The 17,817-nt window shown below is 41.5% G+C and overlaps 1 protein-coding gene across 2 annotated transcripts; it reads right to left on the bottom strand.

Annotated features, from left to right (window-relative positions):
* Positions 1 to 1,238: 1,238 nt before the first annotated feature.
* On the bottom strand, positions 1,239 to 15,172 carry LOC148364939 (uncharacterized). 2 transcript variants are annotated; one of them, XM_088335305.1, is made up of 6 exons: positions 14,761 to 15,172; positions 12,981 to 13,104; positions 11,964 to 12,086; positions 11,764 to 11,893; positions 4,454 to 4,769; positions 1,239 to 3,294 (listed from the first exon to the last, which is right to left on the bottom strand). In XM_088335305.1, the coding sequence occupies exons 4-6, from the start codon at positions 11,775 to 11,777 to the stop codon at positions 3,175 to 3,177; spliced, it is 450 nt and encodes a 149-aa protein (XP_088191431.1). In that variant the 5' UTR covers positions 11,778 to 11,893; positions 11,964 to 12,086; positions 12,981 to 13,104; positions 14,761 to 15,172; the 3' UTR covers positions 1,239 to 3,174. The 2 variants fall into 2 exon arrangements, 1 of the variants encoding a protein (XP_088191431.1); XR_015850445.1 differs by lacking the exons at positions 1,239 to 3,294; positions 4,454 to 4,769 and adding an exon at positions 12,655 to 12,713 and having other exon boundaries at positions 7,362 to 11,893.
* Between the last annotated feature and the right edge of the window lie 2,645 nt (positions 15,173 to 17,817).

Here is a 17,817-nt window from a genome sequence, read left to right as displayed (position 1 = left end):
ATGGAGAAAGACAAAGAAAGTGAAAAAAAGAGAAAGACAAAAAATGAAAGAATAGAAAGAGAGAAAACAAATGGAGAAAGATAAATAGAGAAAAGGAAAGAAAGTGCAAAAGAATGAAAGAAAGACAGAAAGGGAAAGAAAAAAGAGTGACAGAAACTCAGAGAGAGAGGAAAAATTAAGAAAGACAAAGGGAGAAAACAAAATTGATAAAGAGTAAAAGAGAAAAAGTGAGAGAGAAAGAAAGCAACGAACAAAGAAAGGAAGAACAAAGGGGAGAGAGATTATCAGAGAAAGAGAGTGAGAGAGAAGAAAAGGGAAAAACTGAGAAAGACAGATAAAGAAGAGAAAGACAGAGTGGAAAAAGAGAGAGAGAGATACAGGGTGAAAGAGAGAACAGGTGAAAGAAAGAAATTGAAAGAAAGAAAAAAGGGAAAAGAAAGTGAGAAAGAAAGTAACAAAAGGGAGAGAGAGACAGAGAGAGAGAGATAGAAATAGAGAGAAGAAAAAAGGGAAAACTGAGAAAGACAGAAAGAGGGAGAAACAAAGAGAAAACGAAATAATGGAAGGAAGAGCAGGAGCAGAAGAGAAATAACTAAGAAGAAGGATAGTTTAGTTGACTCCACCCGGGGGAGTAGAAGCCCACCTTAAACCACACCCCCACATTGCATATTACCCTATTTTTATTACAGTGTGTATTTTGTGGAGCACTATTTATATACTCTATATCAACACATTACGGTATTCATGTATTATTTTCCTTTTACTTTATTATTGTTTTATTTTCAACACAAGGATACTGCTGGAAGTGTGAATTTCCCTTCGGGGATGAATAAAGTATTTGTCCATCTATCTATCTGCCTGTCTGTCTATCTATCAAGCCGTGGTTTTACCTGAAAATCTCAAAGACCCAGAGTATTTTCAGAAAAGGTCTGTGGGCATCTTGGCTATCCCAGAGGGCACTTAGATACCCAGCGGCGCCAAGTTTGATACCCCTGGTGTGGTGAAACATAATCAATATCAATCAAACATTTTTAGTAAACCTTTTTAGTAAACCAAGGAAATCATTTCAAAATGTTGCGGTTAAAAACAAATCAAAAAATTATCTTCCCAAGTGCTGTTCATACAAAAACACATCACTCCACGAGGCTGGGCCAGAAGAAAATCTGACACTACAGTCCGCAGAGAAACAATGTAAGGGAAAAGCACCCATTTTGTGCTTGAAATATAAAAATAAACTATGATAATTGGCCACATGGACCCACATTTTGATAAAGGAAACTAGTTTTTGGAATGATATTTAAAAAAAAGCCCTTGCTGTAAATGTTTTTTCTACATTTAAGAAAATGACTAAAATCAAGGAAATATATTTAATTAGCTGAATTAGACATAATGAAATTAATTCACTTTTCAGGCCACAAATTGTAATTTAAAGGAAACATATGGAACAAACGCTTTGCTGGAGAGTTGACGTAGGATAAAAACAGGCAACAAAGAAACTAAAAGTAGTGTTTTATAAATAAAGTATATTATCGTCTATTGTCCACCCTATAGAGCAGGGGTTGAAAAACTTGTTTGATCCAAAGACCAATAAAATCAAAAAAATTTTGATTTTCTTTTTAAGAGAGACACACCAAATATCTTATGACAAACATCTACAAAACCGGCATATCCGCTCTCGAGACAAAAGATTATTCTTCAGGGCATTCTTTTCACGGTGTGACGTTAGATGATTGAATCCCAGAGCCTGTGTCCCTTATCAATATTAATAAACCACTTAAAATATGTCTCCCTCCCACAGTTTGAAGGCTAATTTTGACTGTCATCTTTGTCCTAAATAATGGTTCCGAAAAAAGTTGTAATCACAGTTCCTTTGTAAAAAATGTCACAAAATACTTCAAGCATGGATCCAAAAGTATTTACCTTTAGTGCAGACAGCACTGGGCAAAGCAGAAAGAGTGTGCACACGCCGTCTATAGGCCTGTCTGATTCTATTGCTCACCCAATCAAATTGATCCAGATGCTTTGCTTGAGGTTTTGGGTAAAATGTTTGTTTTAGGTTAAAATGAGTTCTGTGCTTTTTCATCATGAAGTGTCTTAACAATGAACATAGATTGTTAAATGAGATTCCATATGAAGCATTATTTAGCAAGGTCTGTTGGTGTGACACGCTGACTGTAAACTGTTGTTAAAATTGTGCCCCATATATACTGGACCGAACCCTTTGTTTATCAGTATTTGCTCAACTTTTCATTTGAAAGAATCAGCTCCATATGAATCAATGGAATGTCTTTATTGCTTTTCGTCTATTCTCTCTGAGCTGTATGTATGGAGAGAGCCATACATGGCTTGCAAGCCCCCTACTATAGTCAAATAGGAATAATAATATAGCTATCCTTCGTTGATCGTTATACCCTATGTTGGGTAAGTTACTTTAAAAATGTAATTATGTTATTTACAGGTTGCCTTGTTTAAAATGAAATCGTAGCGTAATATTTTCAATTACTTTATAAAAGTAATGTAACTAGTTACGTTTGGATTGCTTTAAGGTTAAAATGAGTATTGACCAATGTTCATTTGGCTGCGAGATATCAAAGCACAAGCATCTCAAAACGTCCATGTCAGGTGACTATGCCACGTGAAACACGTTCCAACGGCTGTGAAAAGGTGAATAGTGTTGTCAAACTCCACTTTAGTAATAAATAACCAATGAAAGACGTTTACATCCCATTCTATTTGTGTTTGTTGTTTACAACTGAGGAGACTCCATTTGGGTGTCAAGAGTAAAGTCTTTGAACCTTTGCATTTAAAAACTCAATGCAATTTAGAAAAAAAAAAAACACCTGAGTCATTGGATTGGATCAGCACAGTGCTGTTTGTTGTAACGGAGCAGTAAGACCTGTTCCATGTGGATATCGGTCATTCTGTTTAGAGAAGGAGTCAAAATTGTACCTAAAGTATTTTTAGTCTAAGAGGCAAAATTTCTACTGGAGCGCTGGACGGCAATGTGGTATTGTCCTTGATGAACAGCTGCTTAATGATGGGAAAAGTCTGAAATGATTGTATGTGGCTGTCCGAATCCTCCAAGTACTTCCTGACTTCATCATAAGCTGTATGTTCAGATGTACTTGATGTGTCATTTTCAAACACAAAAAAACTCATCAGAGTCATCAGAGCTTACATTGTAATCCTTGTTCTTTTAAACTGTACCCTGTGTTTGTTGTTGCCTGCAAGGTCATCTTCCCCAGTACCACGTGGACTAAATGTGCTCTTCAGAAGAACGCCTGGATGTTTTCTCTGAAAAGAGAGTGAAACAGATAGAATAAATTTACTGTAATGATTTATCATGCAGAGCTTCTTATCCACTTTATTACAAAATAGTGTGTAAAGTAGCACTAATGTAAAAATGGAAATGAAGAGCTCTTTTCCAAAACGCTACTAATCAATTTGGATTGTTTTGAGAAAAATGACAACTGTCACGATCCTGTCAGTTGCCCTCTGATTACCCTCACCTACGCACACTCATTCAGCCCCAGCTGCCACTTGTGTCCTAATTATCCCTGTCCCTATTTAAGCGCTTCCTCTTCGGTCACTCTTTGTCATTCTGACAGCGAACTGTCCACCCCGCCACCTGTCACCGTCCACGAGGGCTTAATGTCTCACCTACCCAGTGAGCACCAGATCGCTGTTTTTTCCGCTCACCCTGATCCCCCCGGCTCCTTGATAAAGTGTTGTGTGAAAAGTTACGCATTTAGGTCCACTGTTAGTTCTGGCCCTGACAGTATGGACTGACCAATAAATGGACCCAGCCAACATTCGCAATAACGCTTATCAGGAAAATGCCATGCAGCGTTTGCAATGACCTGAGGGGAAGGTCCGACGGATTTCGGGTGACGTCTCTGCCCTTTTTCAGCATGTTCAACAGCAACAACAGCTTCTTCAGCACCAACGTCAACAACTGGCTACATCACGGAGCTCTTTACCCGTCAGCTGCTGTCATCAGCCCCGCCCGCCTGGAATTCCCCACCAGTCACCCCGCTGGTTTCCCCGCCCGTCCAGCCCTTGTACTCAACCGCCATGGGTTTTGCTGAGCCTCGAGTCGGTTCTCTGGAGAAGTTCACTGGCAATCCTGCTCAGACTGGCTGGTGCTTGATCTGCAGCCCAGGAACTTCGCCACCGAGGCGCCCAAGGTGGCGTACACCATCAATATCTGTCTAGAAGGGCTCGGCTCTAGGGAACGACAGAGTTCGAGCGGGGGTCTTCAGCCTGCTCCTCATGCACTCTGCCCGCCCAGGAGATGATAAAAGTCTCCAAAACAGGGTCATTGTCAGCTAAGCCATCTAGAACCCTCATGAGCATGTGGTAGGAACAGCACACTATCGCCGACTACTCCATCGACTTCCGTGCCCTGGCCAGCCGCAACAACCAGAACTCAGAAGTGTTGGTTGACGCCTACCTCCACACCTGAAAGATGAATTGGTCTCCTACGCCGCGCCTGCCAATCTTGACGAAGCAATTGCTTTGACAGCCCGCATTGATCGTTGGGTCCAGGTGCGACGCCGTGAGTGGGGTCGCCAGAGCTGTCCAGTTCCCTGGTTGTTCGGAGGGCTTGGCACCACCTCTGGATCCCAGCCACCACGCGCGATCCAACAACACCGCCGGAGGCTATGGAGGTGGGTCTTGCGTCCATGTCGGTGGAGAAGCCCCGGCGACGTCTGTCTGAGGGCCTTTGTCTACACTGTGGCAGGGAAGGACACCAGGTCTCATCATGTCTGTTAAAAGGGAAAGTCAAGTCATGTTTATTTTTATAGCCCTTAATCACAAAGAGTTTCAAAGGCCTGCACAGATCAAAGACTATTGCAAACTACAGACTATTATGACACCACCCCCTCATTTCAAACCTACATGAGGGCAAATAATACACATATTATCAACATAAAATATAGGTTACTCATATGCCTAGAGTTGTAGTGTGTTTTAAGCTTAGATTTAAACATTTCCACTGAGGTTGCAGATCGAATCTCAGGTGGTAGAGCATTCCACAGCACAGGGGCCCGGATGGAGAATGCTCTCGAACCTGGGGGGAATTAAATCTGAAAGATATGAGGGAGCAAGTACATTATATACTACCAACAGAACCTTAAAATCACATCTTAAGCTAACAGGGAGCCAATGCATGTTAGCTAAAACCTCTATTGGCAGGGGTAATGTGATCAAACTTTCTTGTCTTAGTTAAAAGCCTGGCTGCAGCATTTTGTACCAGCTGAAGGCTCTTGATTTTGGACTTTGGGAGACCGGAGAGTAGTGCATTACAGTAATCGAGACGGGAAGTCACAAACGCGTGAATTATAATCTCCACATCTGACTGAGACAGCATAAACGGAATTATAGCAATGTTGCGAAGAGAGCTGAAGAAAGCTGTTCTAGTAATATTTTTCACGTGTGTTTGACAGGACAGATCGGGGTCAAATATGACACCCACATTTTTAACTGAGTCAATCTGGGTGATATTACATTTGCCAATGTTCAGAGCAGTTTTTGAGAACAAGTCACGGCATTTGGATGGACCAATAACTAACATTTTGGTCTTTTCAGAGTTAAGGCGCAAGAAGTTGGCATCCACTCTTTTATCTCAGTGAGGCAGGCCTCCAAATTTCCACAATTTAGTGTGGCAGAATCCTCCATCGGAAGATATAGTTGAGTGTCATCTGCGTAGCAATGGCAACTGATATTATACTTGAGAATAATATTAATGATAATATCAGCATGTAAATGCTGAGAGAAGGGGGTCGATTACTGAACCCTGCGAAACACCAGCAAGAGTGATGAAGCACCGAAGTCTCGTTCAGCAAATATAAATTCATAAACAAAAACAAAAAAATCAATACAAACATAGAATAAGACTATTTGCAATACAGTGGGACCTCGGTTTTCACGGTTAATGGGGACCAAAACCACCCGCGATAAGTAAAAATCGAGTTACGGGGTCCCGCGCACGTCCGCCACCTTTCGCGCGCGGACAGCCGCCTGTCGTCGCGCGGCCTGTCGTCGCGCGGCCTGTCGTCGCGCCGCCTGTCGTCGCGCCGACTGGGGTCGTCGCGCCGCGCTACTGGGGTCGTCGGACGAGCGGGCTCCCCCCAGTTACAGGGGTAGCCCGATCACGCACCTGATCATAAAAATCTGCGAAGTAGCGACGCCCCTTCAATTTTTTATTTTTATTTTTTTATTTTTTTTAACCATTACAGACCGCGAAGCTCTGAAGCCGCGAACGTCGAACCGCGAAGTAGCGAGGTCCCACTGTAATGTCATGAGATAGTGGGCAATACATTTGTCTTTCAAGAATCTCCGTCATTTGTCACGTAGATGCAAATCAGAGGCGCTTCCCTGCAGTTTTACAAATTGTGCTGCAACCTGTTACAAAGTTCAACATTTGACCTACACACAAAACCAGCACTTCCTTCATCCCAAATCTGATTCCTCATCTGAGCTTCACCCCCATTTCAACTGTCACCTCCTTCAACGCCATTTTTGCTCCCGGGGCTGAAAACCAATTGAAACAACTTTCTTGCAGATAATTATTGTCCTTAATTCTAACGAAGGGCGTGTTTTCCCCGTCATTCCTTGGGAGGATTTTTTTCATACTGGGTGGAAATGTCTGCAATGCCACTGAGTGTGGGCTCTCTCTAAGAGGACATAATGACATCTATCAGCATGCTGGCTGTTGGCAAGGATTGTATGCCTCATAATTATTAAATGGCCGTGTGTGTGTGTGTGTGTGTGTGTGTGTGTGTGTGTGTGTGTGTGTGTGTGTGTGCATGCCCAGGTACCAGTAATTTTGCATTTGTGGTTGTATGTGTGTTCAATTGCAGTGAAAAACTATTGTAGAAAAGTATTCCATGTAAACTAACGAGGAAGGCAACTGCTAAACATGTTTGATTGTTTTCATGTCTCTATAACATGCCTCACTACTTAAATAAAATTTTGTAAAGCAAGCAAAGATGCATAGAAAAGATAAATTACGTTCAACACGGTGCGTTATTCCGCTAAATACATAGAAAAGACATTCTACTACATGTAAACAATAATAATAATAACAAAAGAAAATTGAACTGTGGATGAACACTAATAGGTAACCTATACTCGCCATTACCTATATTTACTGGAATACTAAGTTGCTCAATGTTATGCATCACTTTTATAGTTTAATTTGAGTCACTCTGAACACTTAAAAAACGAGTAAACATGCATTTGAGTCTAAAAGATAACCACAAAGTAGATTTGCAGATGAGGTCAGTGTAGGAAGGGAGGGCTTCTGAAGTGGATCCGGGAAACATCTGTCCATTTACCTTTCTGACATCAACGAATCATCATTCATGGGTCAAGAGGAACCATGACCTAGTAAATTCCATTTCACAAACTTTGAAACTCGGGAAAGAACTGGACTCGTGACAAGGAGCGGTCACAAACTTTGAAACTCGAGCAAGGACTGTACTTGTGACTTTCAAACCCAATCATGGATCACTTCATGCATCCGAGAAAGCGTTGGTGACCCGTTAGCCCAAGAAATACTTAAGTTGATGATTTAAATTATCAAAGGGTGGAATTAAACAAGCAACCTTGTGTGAACTTTAAAGTACATCCCTTCTGTTGGAATTTCCTGTTAAATCAACACGAACTTAAATTAATCATCTGACTCCAATTTGTGACCTTTCCCAATCACCATTTATCCAAACAATTTGCGCGCTCTTTTCTGCATAGAAAGTTCTCAGATGTCGGCATTTCACTCCAGGTGGATTTATTTCTAACACACAAATCACTACATCTCTGCACGCTTCTCCTTTCAAAAAACGACTCTTCTCCTTCTTCTGAGTTGCCCAGCAAAAGCATCTCCTGTGCGTCATCGCTGGTTCCCATTGGTCTCCCGTCCCAGAAGGACGGCGCGTCGACTCCGCCTGGTCGGCCCCCAGACAGCTCGTCACCTCCCTCTGCCTGAGAGCAGCCCCAGGTCAAAATTTACGGTGTCCCGTTCCCGGGAGAATGGCGCGTTGACTCCTCCGCGTCGGCCCTCAGACAGCTCGTCACCTCCCTCTGCCTGAGAGCTGCACCACGTCAAAATTTACTACAGAAAACTTTGGCACAAAACACAAAGAGTCCAACAGACAAACCCAAATTCAAACTTCCATATTCCTTTATTCCCTCTCATGACCTCAGACGACTGAGGTCATCACTCAAACACCCCATTTCCCACCATACACCGAAAATCAGCAAACAATTAAAAAATTAGCAGAAAATTAAAAATCAACAAAAAAATTAATTCTAGTATAAAATCATTAGTAAATTGTATTCCATTATAAAAGTATTAGTAAATTTCATTCCACTATAAAATCATCAGTAAATTTCATTCCACTATTAAATCATTAGTACATTTAATTCCATTATAAAATCATTAGTAAATTTAATTCCACTATAAAATCATAAGTAAATTTCATTCCCTGGCCCCAGGTCCCAGAGGCCACCTTCACATCCTCACACCCCAAACTCCCGGAGGGCCATCGCTGTCTCCGCCTCCTGGGAGTCCTTCTGAGGGATCAACATGTACTGGCCACCCTGAGGGAGTGGCCCCAACGTACGCTCAATTGTTCTTACAAACACAGCAATAGAAGTTAGTACTGATGCAATCAAGCCTTTATATTTACCGAAGACATTCAACCAGTCAGAATACCAACTGGTGTTCACACCTGAATGTTCCCTCATTTTGTTACTCAGCGTGCGCAGACCCTCCAATGCCCTGGTAAGTCAGCCATCTGGAGATGTATTGTTGGGGATCAGAGTGCAACACCGGTCTCCAAAAATACCGCAAACACCTCCCCTTTCAGCTTTATACCATATCTAACCCCATCCGGTTTTGAAATGCCATCAGAGACGTGGCCGCCAATTGTTCATGCACCGTCTGGAGTGCCGAGGAGGTGAAATTAGCCAATCGTTGGACATTGTAATGCACATAATTGATTCTATCCAAATTCTTGTTCACGGTCACATACATGAAAATGCTCTCTCATCCTGCTGCAACTTGGTCCACTAATTTGTATTCATCTGGGACCCCTCTTGGTACTGCAATTGCATCAATGTATGTAGGGTCCCCTGCACTCAACCATTCCTGCATGTCGCTCTTCCTTCTCATGAGGAAGGGAATTCTTCCCCATTGTCCAACATTTCCCTAATTTATTTTGGCCAGGTCCAATGCTGTCACACTAACTGGCATGATCAGCGTAACGAGGGCACACTTACCTGCGGCATTGGTGGGCAGCCTATCATACAATACTTTCTCTCCACACCATAGCCAAACATCCGCACGAGCAAGAGGGGCTCCTGCTGGCAAAGACACATTTTCCTTACACCATGACTCCTGGATGTTCCCAACCCCAGGGCCAGTCCCATTCAACTTCAAGCAGGTGAAATTTTGTTTTGCAACTTGGGTGTCAAAAATAGGCTTTTTATTTTCCATTCCTGTCAGTGGAAAGGCCAAGTCCAATTGGCTACACTCTCCTTGGAGAGTCTTATTATGCAGGAAACCCAAGGGGCAAGTTTTGGATATAGCCTTTGCTGCCATGATTTTCAAAATTGGTCTTGCACATAAGCAAACCAAACAATTCTCGTTTGTATTATTAGCTGCCTGCTCAGCCATGAGTAGCCAATTATTCGTAACCATAGAAATACCTGTGTGAATCATAAACCAGTCATCCACTGTCGTCTCGGAAACCCCTTAACACTTTTATTGGGATACTAAGCTTTGTGATTGTGTTTGGAGCCACTGTAAACTGCAACAAATTATTATATGCCCACTGGACTATCCAAGGTTGATATCCCTTCTTTTATTGATCCCAGTATTCTTGTCCTGTTTGTCTTTTGACCCTCTGAATTAATGGGGATATCGGGGCTGATAATTGTCCAATTTATCGATCAAATCATTCCACTGATGTGTCCAATTAAAAATTGTCACCCAAGTGTTCACCCATTTTGGTTGTTTACATATCCGATTTAACAGTAATTGTTGTGTCTGTGTCAGTGTCTTACCACCATCTTGCTCTGCTCCATACCATACGGTTCCATTACAGGAATGCTACACCATCACACGTTCCTCCTTCACTCCATCACTACTTTCATCCTGTATAGTAAATTCAAATGCCAGCATTGTCCACACAAAGCATAAATCAACTAGCAAAAAAACGACTAAACTTACGCGTTTACAATAATAATGTTTGTTCGATCCCATTTGACGTTTTTTTAATCCTATTCTTACCACCTTCCCTCTCTTGACCAGCCCGTTCGGGCGGTCAACCCGTAGGCTCACCATTAATAGGCACAACATCAGGTGCCGGCCGCAAGTGTGAGTAATGATACCCCTTATGAAGACGCCTCCGCAACTACCATGTCAGCCACCTGGGTAGATACACTGGATACAAGTGAGTGAAGATACTTCCAGTATGCTGCGAGTCACATATCTGGCGTCGGCAGATCAGCTGGTGGCACCAAAGTGGAGGCAGGGCCAGGCATGAGGCGACCAGTCAATAATTCAAACGGGGCAAAGACCGTCATTTTACGGACAATTTGGCGGACAACTAGGATTGCCAAGGGCAAGCCTTGCAACCACGTCATTTTGGTCTGAGCTATGATTTTCGCCCATTTCTCTTTCAAAGTCCTATTGAATCTTTCCACTTTGCCTTGGCTCTGGGGGTGATAAACACACCCAAAGCGATGTTTCAGCCCCAAAAGGGCCTCAACCTTGGCCATTGCTTTAATGTTGAAATGAGTACCATTGTCTGATCTAATCAATGCAGGAAAGCAATGTGTTGGGATATAATGATTCACTAGAGCTATAATCACTGACTGTGGTGTCTTCCTTGGCACTCGGATAAGCCTCTGGCCAACGTGACTATGAATCCACAATGACCAGAAGGAAACGCTTACCATTTACTCATTTAATCATATCCGTAAAGTCAATGACAATTTCAGCTCCAGGCCAGGCCACAGGAGAGAATGCCCCTGGTGTAGGTTTCAATGTCGGCCTGGCATTATAAGTTTGGCATAGGTCACAGGCCGCCACGAACTGCCAAACCACCTCATGTAACTTTGGATGCCACCATTGACGTAGTTTGGGAAGCATTGCCCGAGGCCCCACATGCGCCACTGTATGGGCCTCAGACAACACTGAGGTCATGACTTGTCCTTCCAGGAGGACCGGCTGACCCCTGGGGCCCACCCAGAGACCATGCAATCGCCTGACTGCTTTTGACGCGATCCACACTGATTTTTGTTCGGGCGACAACTTACCTTGTGCCTCCATGATCTCATCCAGTGCCACCTCGGGGGCCACTGGGAGATCCGGAGGTTCGCCATCCCAAACCACAGCGGAGGATGCTAACATCATCTCCCCCTGTGGAATGTACCCGGCCAGTTCCTTCGCAAGGGCGTCTGCCCTCTCATTACCTTTCGCCACCATGGTGTTGGCTTTCAAGTGTCCCGGGACCTTCACAATTGCCAATTCGTGAGGGACCTTGATTGCTTCATACAAGCGCTCCATTAAGGTTTTGTGAGCAATTACCTTGCCTTTTTTTTTCTTTTTTTTTTCAACGAGTAGGACAAACACAAACACATGAAAATTTAAAAAAGCTGATAGGATAGGTACACACACGATAGACATAACAAATAAGACATACGCCACACTCTCACACCAATAGCGGCCATGCCGCCATGGGAGACGCCGACCTTATTGGGGGCATTAGGGATTCAGTGTCTTGCCCATAGACACCTCGACGCTCAACACGGAGTAGCCGGGACTCGAACCTGCGGTCCCTTGGTCACAAGACAAGCGCTCTACCTCCTGAGCTAATGCCACCTGTTCGAAACGCATCACAGTGAGTCATGATGGAAATGTCGAAATTTGAAAATACATGAAAAATACATACAAAATGTCAACGTGGGTTGAGCATTGAGGGCCGTGCAGGACGGACGAGAACTCCACAGCGCCACCCTGGCGGCCAACTGCGCAACCGCGGAGACCCTCCGCTGCATGTCCCCTGCATTCTATCCTGACAGTGGGCAATCCAAAAAAAACAAATCTTTATACAACAAGGTTATCACAACATTTTATCAAATAAATATTTTCTAATCAATTTCCTCTTCAGAATTGTTAATCTATTTTGGTTTCTAAATCTCAAATTTGGCTGATTTGCACGTTTCCCGTCACTGAATTGATCCACATTCTAAATAATCCCCTCGCCAAATAAAACATATGATTCACTGTTTTTTAAATGTATTTATTTTATTTTTATTTACCTTTTTAACAATGCATTATCATTTTAGGCCAATCTTTAAGCATCACTTGTGTAAACATTTTCTTCTTTGCTTGTTTATTTATTTATTTATTTATTTCCCTTTTAAATCCTTATATCATGTTTACTCTAAAGTATTGTGTCTAATCTTGTTGCATGCATGTTTTCATTAAAAAAATCAATGTAGACATTTATTCACATCTCCTGTTTAGCATATCAGCATTCTGAATTTCTTGTTGCTAGGTTTTCATTGCACAATTTTTACCCATGTAAATGCTAAGTGCTTTTGTCAACCGATATAAAATAAAAGGTATATCCCTGTTACCTATTTTCCTTAAAAATCCCCTTGATGCTCCTGCATCTGGAGAGAAATATCGACGTTTCCTGGAGAGCATATTCAAAATAAAATTTTAGAAGTATTCCTGTGTTAAAAATAAAATAATTTACAATCCAAATTTATCAATCTTCTTCAAATTTGTAAACACTTCGTCAATTAACAAGACCCTAATGAGACTTAAAGCAGATTTGTGTTGTTTGTTTTCCCGTCTCGTTGACGGCCTTGGACGTCTGGCTCTGTCCATTGTGACGTTCACTCGTAATCCGCTGCTTGAATGTGTCCATGTGCCTTATCCATATCAGTGCAACACTGACCTTGGTCGTTGTCGGTTTTCTTTCTTCTTCTTTTTTTCTTGAAACTTGCTGCAATCAGTTAAGAGTGCCCCCTGCTCACTGTTCGAGGACAGCCTGGATGTGCTCCAGTGTCCCCACGACCCTGCTGTTGACAAGCGGTGCAGACAATGGATGAATGAATATCTTTGTTTTTTTTTTTGTCTTTTTTTTTCAGCTGTGTCCCCCTCCCAGCGACCAGTATATTGTCCATTTTCAGTTCTTTTCAACCGTCCATTTGACTTCAGAATCCTGTTAAATCGGTCATGTTTACAAACTCTGATGCTTACTCTAGGTTAAATGACCATGCAGACATTATCTTAGCAATTATATTCTTAAATTTTCCATGGTCTTCCTCAAGATCGATTAATCTGCTATTCTTAAATTTTCCATGATCCCTCTCAGGATCGATTAATCTGCTCCTCATTGTCTTTTGAAAATGCTCTCTCCATAGACAAATCGTTTTCTTAAATAACCCCAACTATACATATCAACATTTAACACGCTCAAATCCAAATTTTAAACTGTCACACTGCCTAAGCATCAAAAATCTAAAAAATAAAATAAAAAATACCTAATCGAACTTAACGTGAAAAACTTTTCAATTTTAATTTCCCCTCATTCTATTCAACTATCTTTCCTCACGGATTCAATGTAAAATGACACCTACTTATCAGTAATAAATTGCCTCATTGCCTCGCATTCCATTATCACTCTTGTGTGTTTATTTATTTATTTATTTTTTTAACAAAGAAAGTACATCTCATTCAGTGTTTGGAACAGAACAGCCATGTCATTAATAATTTTCACTTGAAAGTTTTGGGTTATTTGAAATTATTCTGATCACTTACTCTTTTGCGTGCAAATTATTTTTGTTTTCAACATATTAACATTTTAATAACAATTTAATATCATTCATCTTCTCCTTAATTTTAGTGTCCACTTACTTCCTGCACCCTCATTTTCACCGAGCGTCAGCCCTGGCGACTCTACACTTCCTTGATGCCCCCCCTCATTTTTTTCCTTCTCATTATTCACAGTTCGATCAACTGTATGGTCTCGGGTGTCATTTGTGAATCATTCCTTCTACATCTAAAACCATTCTTCAACCCAGTGTAATTACCGGAGCCATGAGTGACATACTGTCGAGAATCCGGCAACCTTGGATAAATGCCTCCCAAACATTCCGTCTTTTCAAATACTTCCTTTTTCTTATCTCTGTCCTCCCTTCTAATCACTGCCAAGGCCGTCGCTATGACCTCCAACTGGTGAATGCCTCGTCTATTTTTTTTTTTCAATTGTTTCACTTCTTTCTTAAGTTTGTTACGTTGTCGCCATCTGCCTTGACTCTAATCCTCCTTCATTTCTCGGAGATCTGCCAAAATTTTACTTTTCTTTTCCTTCTTAATTTTCTTACTCTTGATCCCGCGAATTAGCTGTGTTTCTAACTTTGCATAATGACCATTAATCTCAGACCATACGTCCGTCATTCTCCAATCCACTCGTGCGTGTTCTAACAACTTTTTATGCAGAACAATTTTATTTTATTATTATTTCACACTCACACAGCTTCCACACAGATCCGTAAATCCCAAATTTTAAACCGTATCTTAACCTCGAATAGTTCAGAAAGATTCTAGTAGGTAAATCCCAGATTTTAAACCCTACTTACGTACACACTATTACTCTTACCCCGTTCCGCTCCTCTTTCCTCTTTTGATTTAGTGTTGCCAATGTGCAGAATTTTGAAAAGGGTTCTGCTTACCTTGTTTTCACTGTGGGGCCCAAGAGGAAAGATGGTCGGACGCGTGGCTCCTTTATCAGGTCGTCACCTGGTGTGGACGTGGATCCCAGATCCGGAGTCCCAGACTCTCATGTAGTTAGAAGTCCCGGACTTCTTTTAACTCTCTTGCAGTTACGTCGGGGGTCACCATAAATTGTTGGAATTTCTTGTTAAATCAACACGTACTTAAATTAATCATCTGACTCCAATTTGTGACCTTTCCCAATCACCATTCATCCAAACAATTTGCGCGCTTTTCTGCATAGAAAGTTCTCAGAAGCCGGCATTTCACTCATGGGTTGATTTATTTCTAACACAGAAATCACTACATCTCTGCACACTTCTCTTTCCAAAAACCAACTCTTCTCCTTCTTCCAAGTTGCTCAGCAAAAGCATCTCCTCCGCGTCATCGCTGGCTCCCATTGGTCTCCCGTCACGGAAGAATGGCGCGTCGACTCCGCCTGGTCGGCCCCCAGACAGCTCGTCACCTCCCTCTGCCTGAGAGCTGCCCCACGTCAAAATTTACTACAGAAAACTTTGGCACAAAACACAAAGAGTCCAACAGACAAACCCAAATTCAAACTTCCATATTCCTTTACTCCTGACATGTGACGTTTATATAATAGTCCACAATAGGTCCTGTGACGAACGGGAAGTAAGAATCATTACTCTTGAGCATAACAGGAAATTTAACAATTCGTGTTGATAAAAGTGTTAACTAACTACCCAGAGTTGACCAAATGTTCATGTAATTGTTACTTAAGGAATTTGTATGTAACTGGCTGTCGAATAACAGTCTGGGCTTTTGGCCAGACAAGCTGCAAGCCGTGTACCTGGTCTTTGAGTGGCATTTCGAAGAGACGATACTTATTAAAAGAAGATCGCTAGTTACTCCATCCTGATTGCTAATTGTTCCTCTTTCACTCATGATGTAACAAACAACCCTCAAGCAGCCACCAAAGAATTTTTGAAGGTGATGTGCAGGATTTGAAAAGTGTGTTACTCTCTGCTGCAATCTCCTGGCTTTGAGACATCTTTGCAGCATTAAGCAGCCAGTTCATGATTTGTGTGTAAGTACATGCATTTCTTAGACGCGGTTGAATAAACTTATTTTTTCATCTTTTGGGGGGGTTTAGGTTGGCGTTTGGACTTTTCTAGAAGCAGGCCTTTTATTACTTTCACAATTTGTATGCTCCATTGACAAAATGCATGGATGAGTACGATGAGTACGACTTTTCCCAGTTCCAATTTCTCAAACCTAATGTGTCCTGCCTCGAATAGCCCAGCTAAAAGTAAGATAAATGAACAATGAAAAATAAACCTGATACAGCTTGCTTTTAAATTGTTTAAAAATGTATAAATTAAATTGTACTCCAAAGAAAGAAATGCAGATCACCACGGGGTGGTTATTGGATTATTATCAGATTTTAGAACCGACTCAGTCAGCGTCTGGGCGAAGGTAAGAGTGGTGCTTCTGGTCCAGCTTACTGCTAACGGCTAGGCTAACAAATTTCCGGAAGCACCACAGCTGGCCCTGTATCTTACCAACGCCTGGTCAATTAGCCGAGAAATGGATGACCTGGAGCCACTACTCGTGCGAAAACCACTACACTCGGGACGGTCTTATTTTAGTTAACTGTCCCCATTCGAGGACACCTGATGCTGGTGCAATGGTTTCTTACACTGAAAGAAAGTGTTTGTAAAATGAAAATAAGACTATTCAATGAACTGCTATATTGTGTTATTGTGTGTTACCATTTGTAGAGCTATAATTGTATTTTGTTAAATTGTATACTCTTAGTTGGTGATGTTGGGAATTAATTATCAAAAAGTACCGTTTACCTAATTGTTCGAATTAGTTATCTGACTCCATTAACCAAACACAACCTACATTCACCCAACAATTTATGCGCGCTCGTTTCTTGAGGGAAAAATGATCAGGAAAGCCGACATTTCACACGGGGGCAGATTTATTTTCCCTAACAAAAGAACTAAGTGTACTCTATCGAAGACTGGCAAAGTGACGTTGGAGTCTGTGTGGGAAACCTTCTTCTGAAGTCCTTTAGCTTTCTCTTATTGGCCATCTTCTCCCCGCATAATGGTGTCTCGGCTCCTCCTATGGGTGTCCCAAGGAAGCCCCCTGGGCTTAACAATCACATAGACGAGCGCCTTGATGTCTGGCTTCCTCAAAACACTGCGTCAACAGCGTCTGGATGTGCTAATTGTGTTAACTGCAGTACGTCCCGTTCCTGTAAACAACATCTTCCACCACTTATGCCTGCCCTGAACTTTCACTGCTCATTGAATAAAGGCAAAGTCAGTAAATAACTATAGCATTAAACTCAATAAATGTAACTTGTATTATACTGTATAAAATCCTTTATAGTCAAATGTATAAAATCCTTCAGTAATCACATCTTCTTGAGGTCAATTTAATCCTTTGGGAACTTTTATGAATGTGCGAGGCTAGTTTGTGGATTTTCAACTGTCCCGGGTGTTTATGTTCCCCATTAACCGCGAAAACTAAAGGATTTTGGCATATAGGGTAATTTGTAACTAGAGAGTTACTTTCAGAGTAACATGCTACTTTTGGGTCAGTAATCAGGGAAGTTAATTATTTTTAAAATACAATTAATTAGCATATGTAACTAATTACTGTCATCTAGAACTGCTTATTTACAATAATGATGATGATAATAAAAAGTAGAAGATCAAATATTCTGTAATCACTATACCAATAGGGATGTACATAACAAAGGAAAAGGCATTAGGGTTTGTCTCATTATAGCACTATTTTGAGTCACGGTACCGCCCTGAAAGATATAAATATACTCAAAACAATAAAGGATAAATACTTGAAATAAAACTAAACGTAATTCTAGTATTGTATTCATAGTTTACATTGTCAATGAATTTTTGCATGCATGGCTGGCCCCACATATGTGGTACCGTGAGTAAAAATAGTATAATGATGAGATACAATCTAAAGCCTTTTACCATGCCGTCTACACTTCTAGTGTTGTGATGGTCAGAATTCAG

The sequence above is a fragment of the Urocampus carinirostris genome, chromosome 5, assembly GCF_059441175.1.
Source record: "Urocampus carinirostris isolate Australia breed hairy pipefish chromosome 5, RoL_Ucar_1.0, whole genome shotgun sequence".
In the NCBI taxonomy this organism is placed as follows: Eukaryota; Metazoa; Chordata; class Actinopteri; order Syngnathiformes; family Syngnathidae; genus Urocampus; species Urocampus carinirostris.
The sequence above is the reverse complement of the archived record's forward strand: the minus strand, read 5'-3'. Positions and strand labels throughout refer to the sequence as shown.

What these genes read in the sequence shown, in the direction of transcription:
- LOC148364939 (XM_088335305.1), bottom strand. An exon ending in TTCATCTTTCAGGTGTGGAG is followed by an intron (nt 3,295 to 4,453) that starts GTAGGCGTCAAC and finishes CTCTCTTTTCAG; the next exon opens with AGAAAACATCCAGGCGTTCT.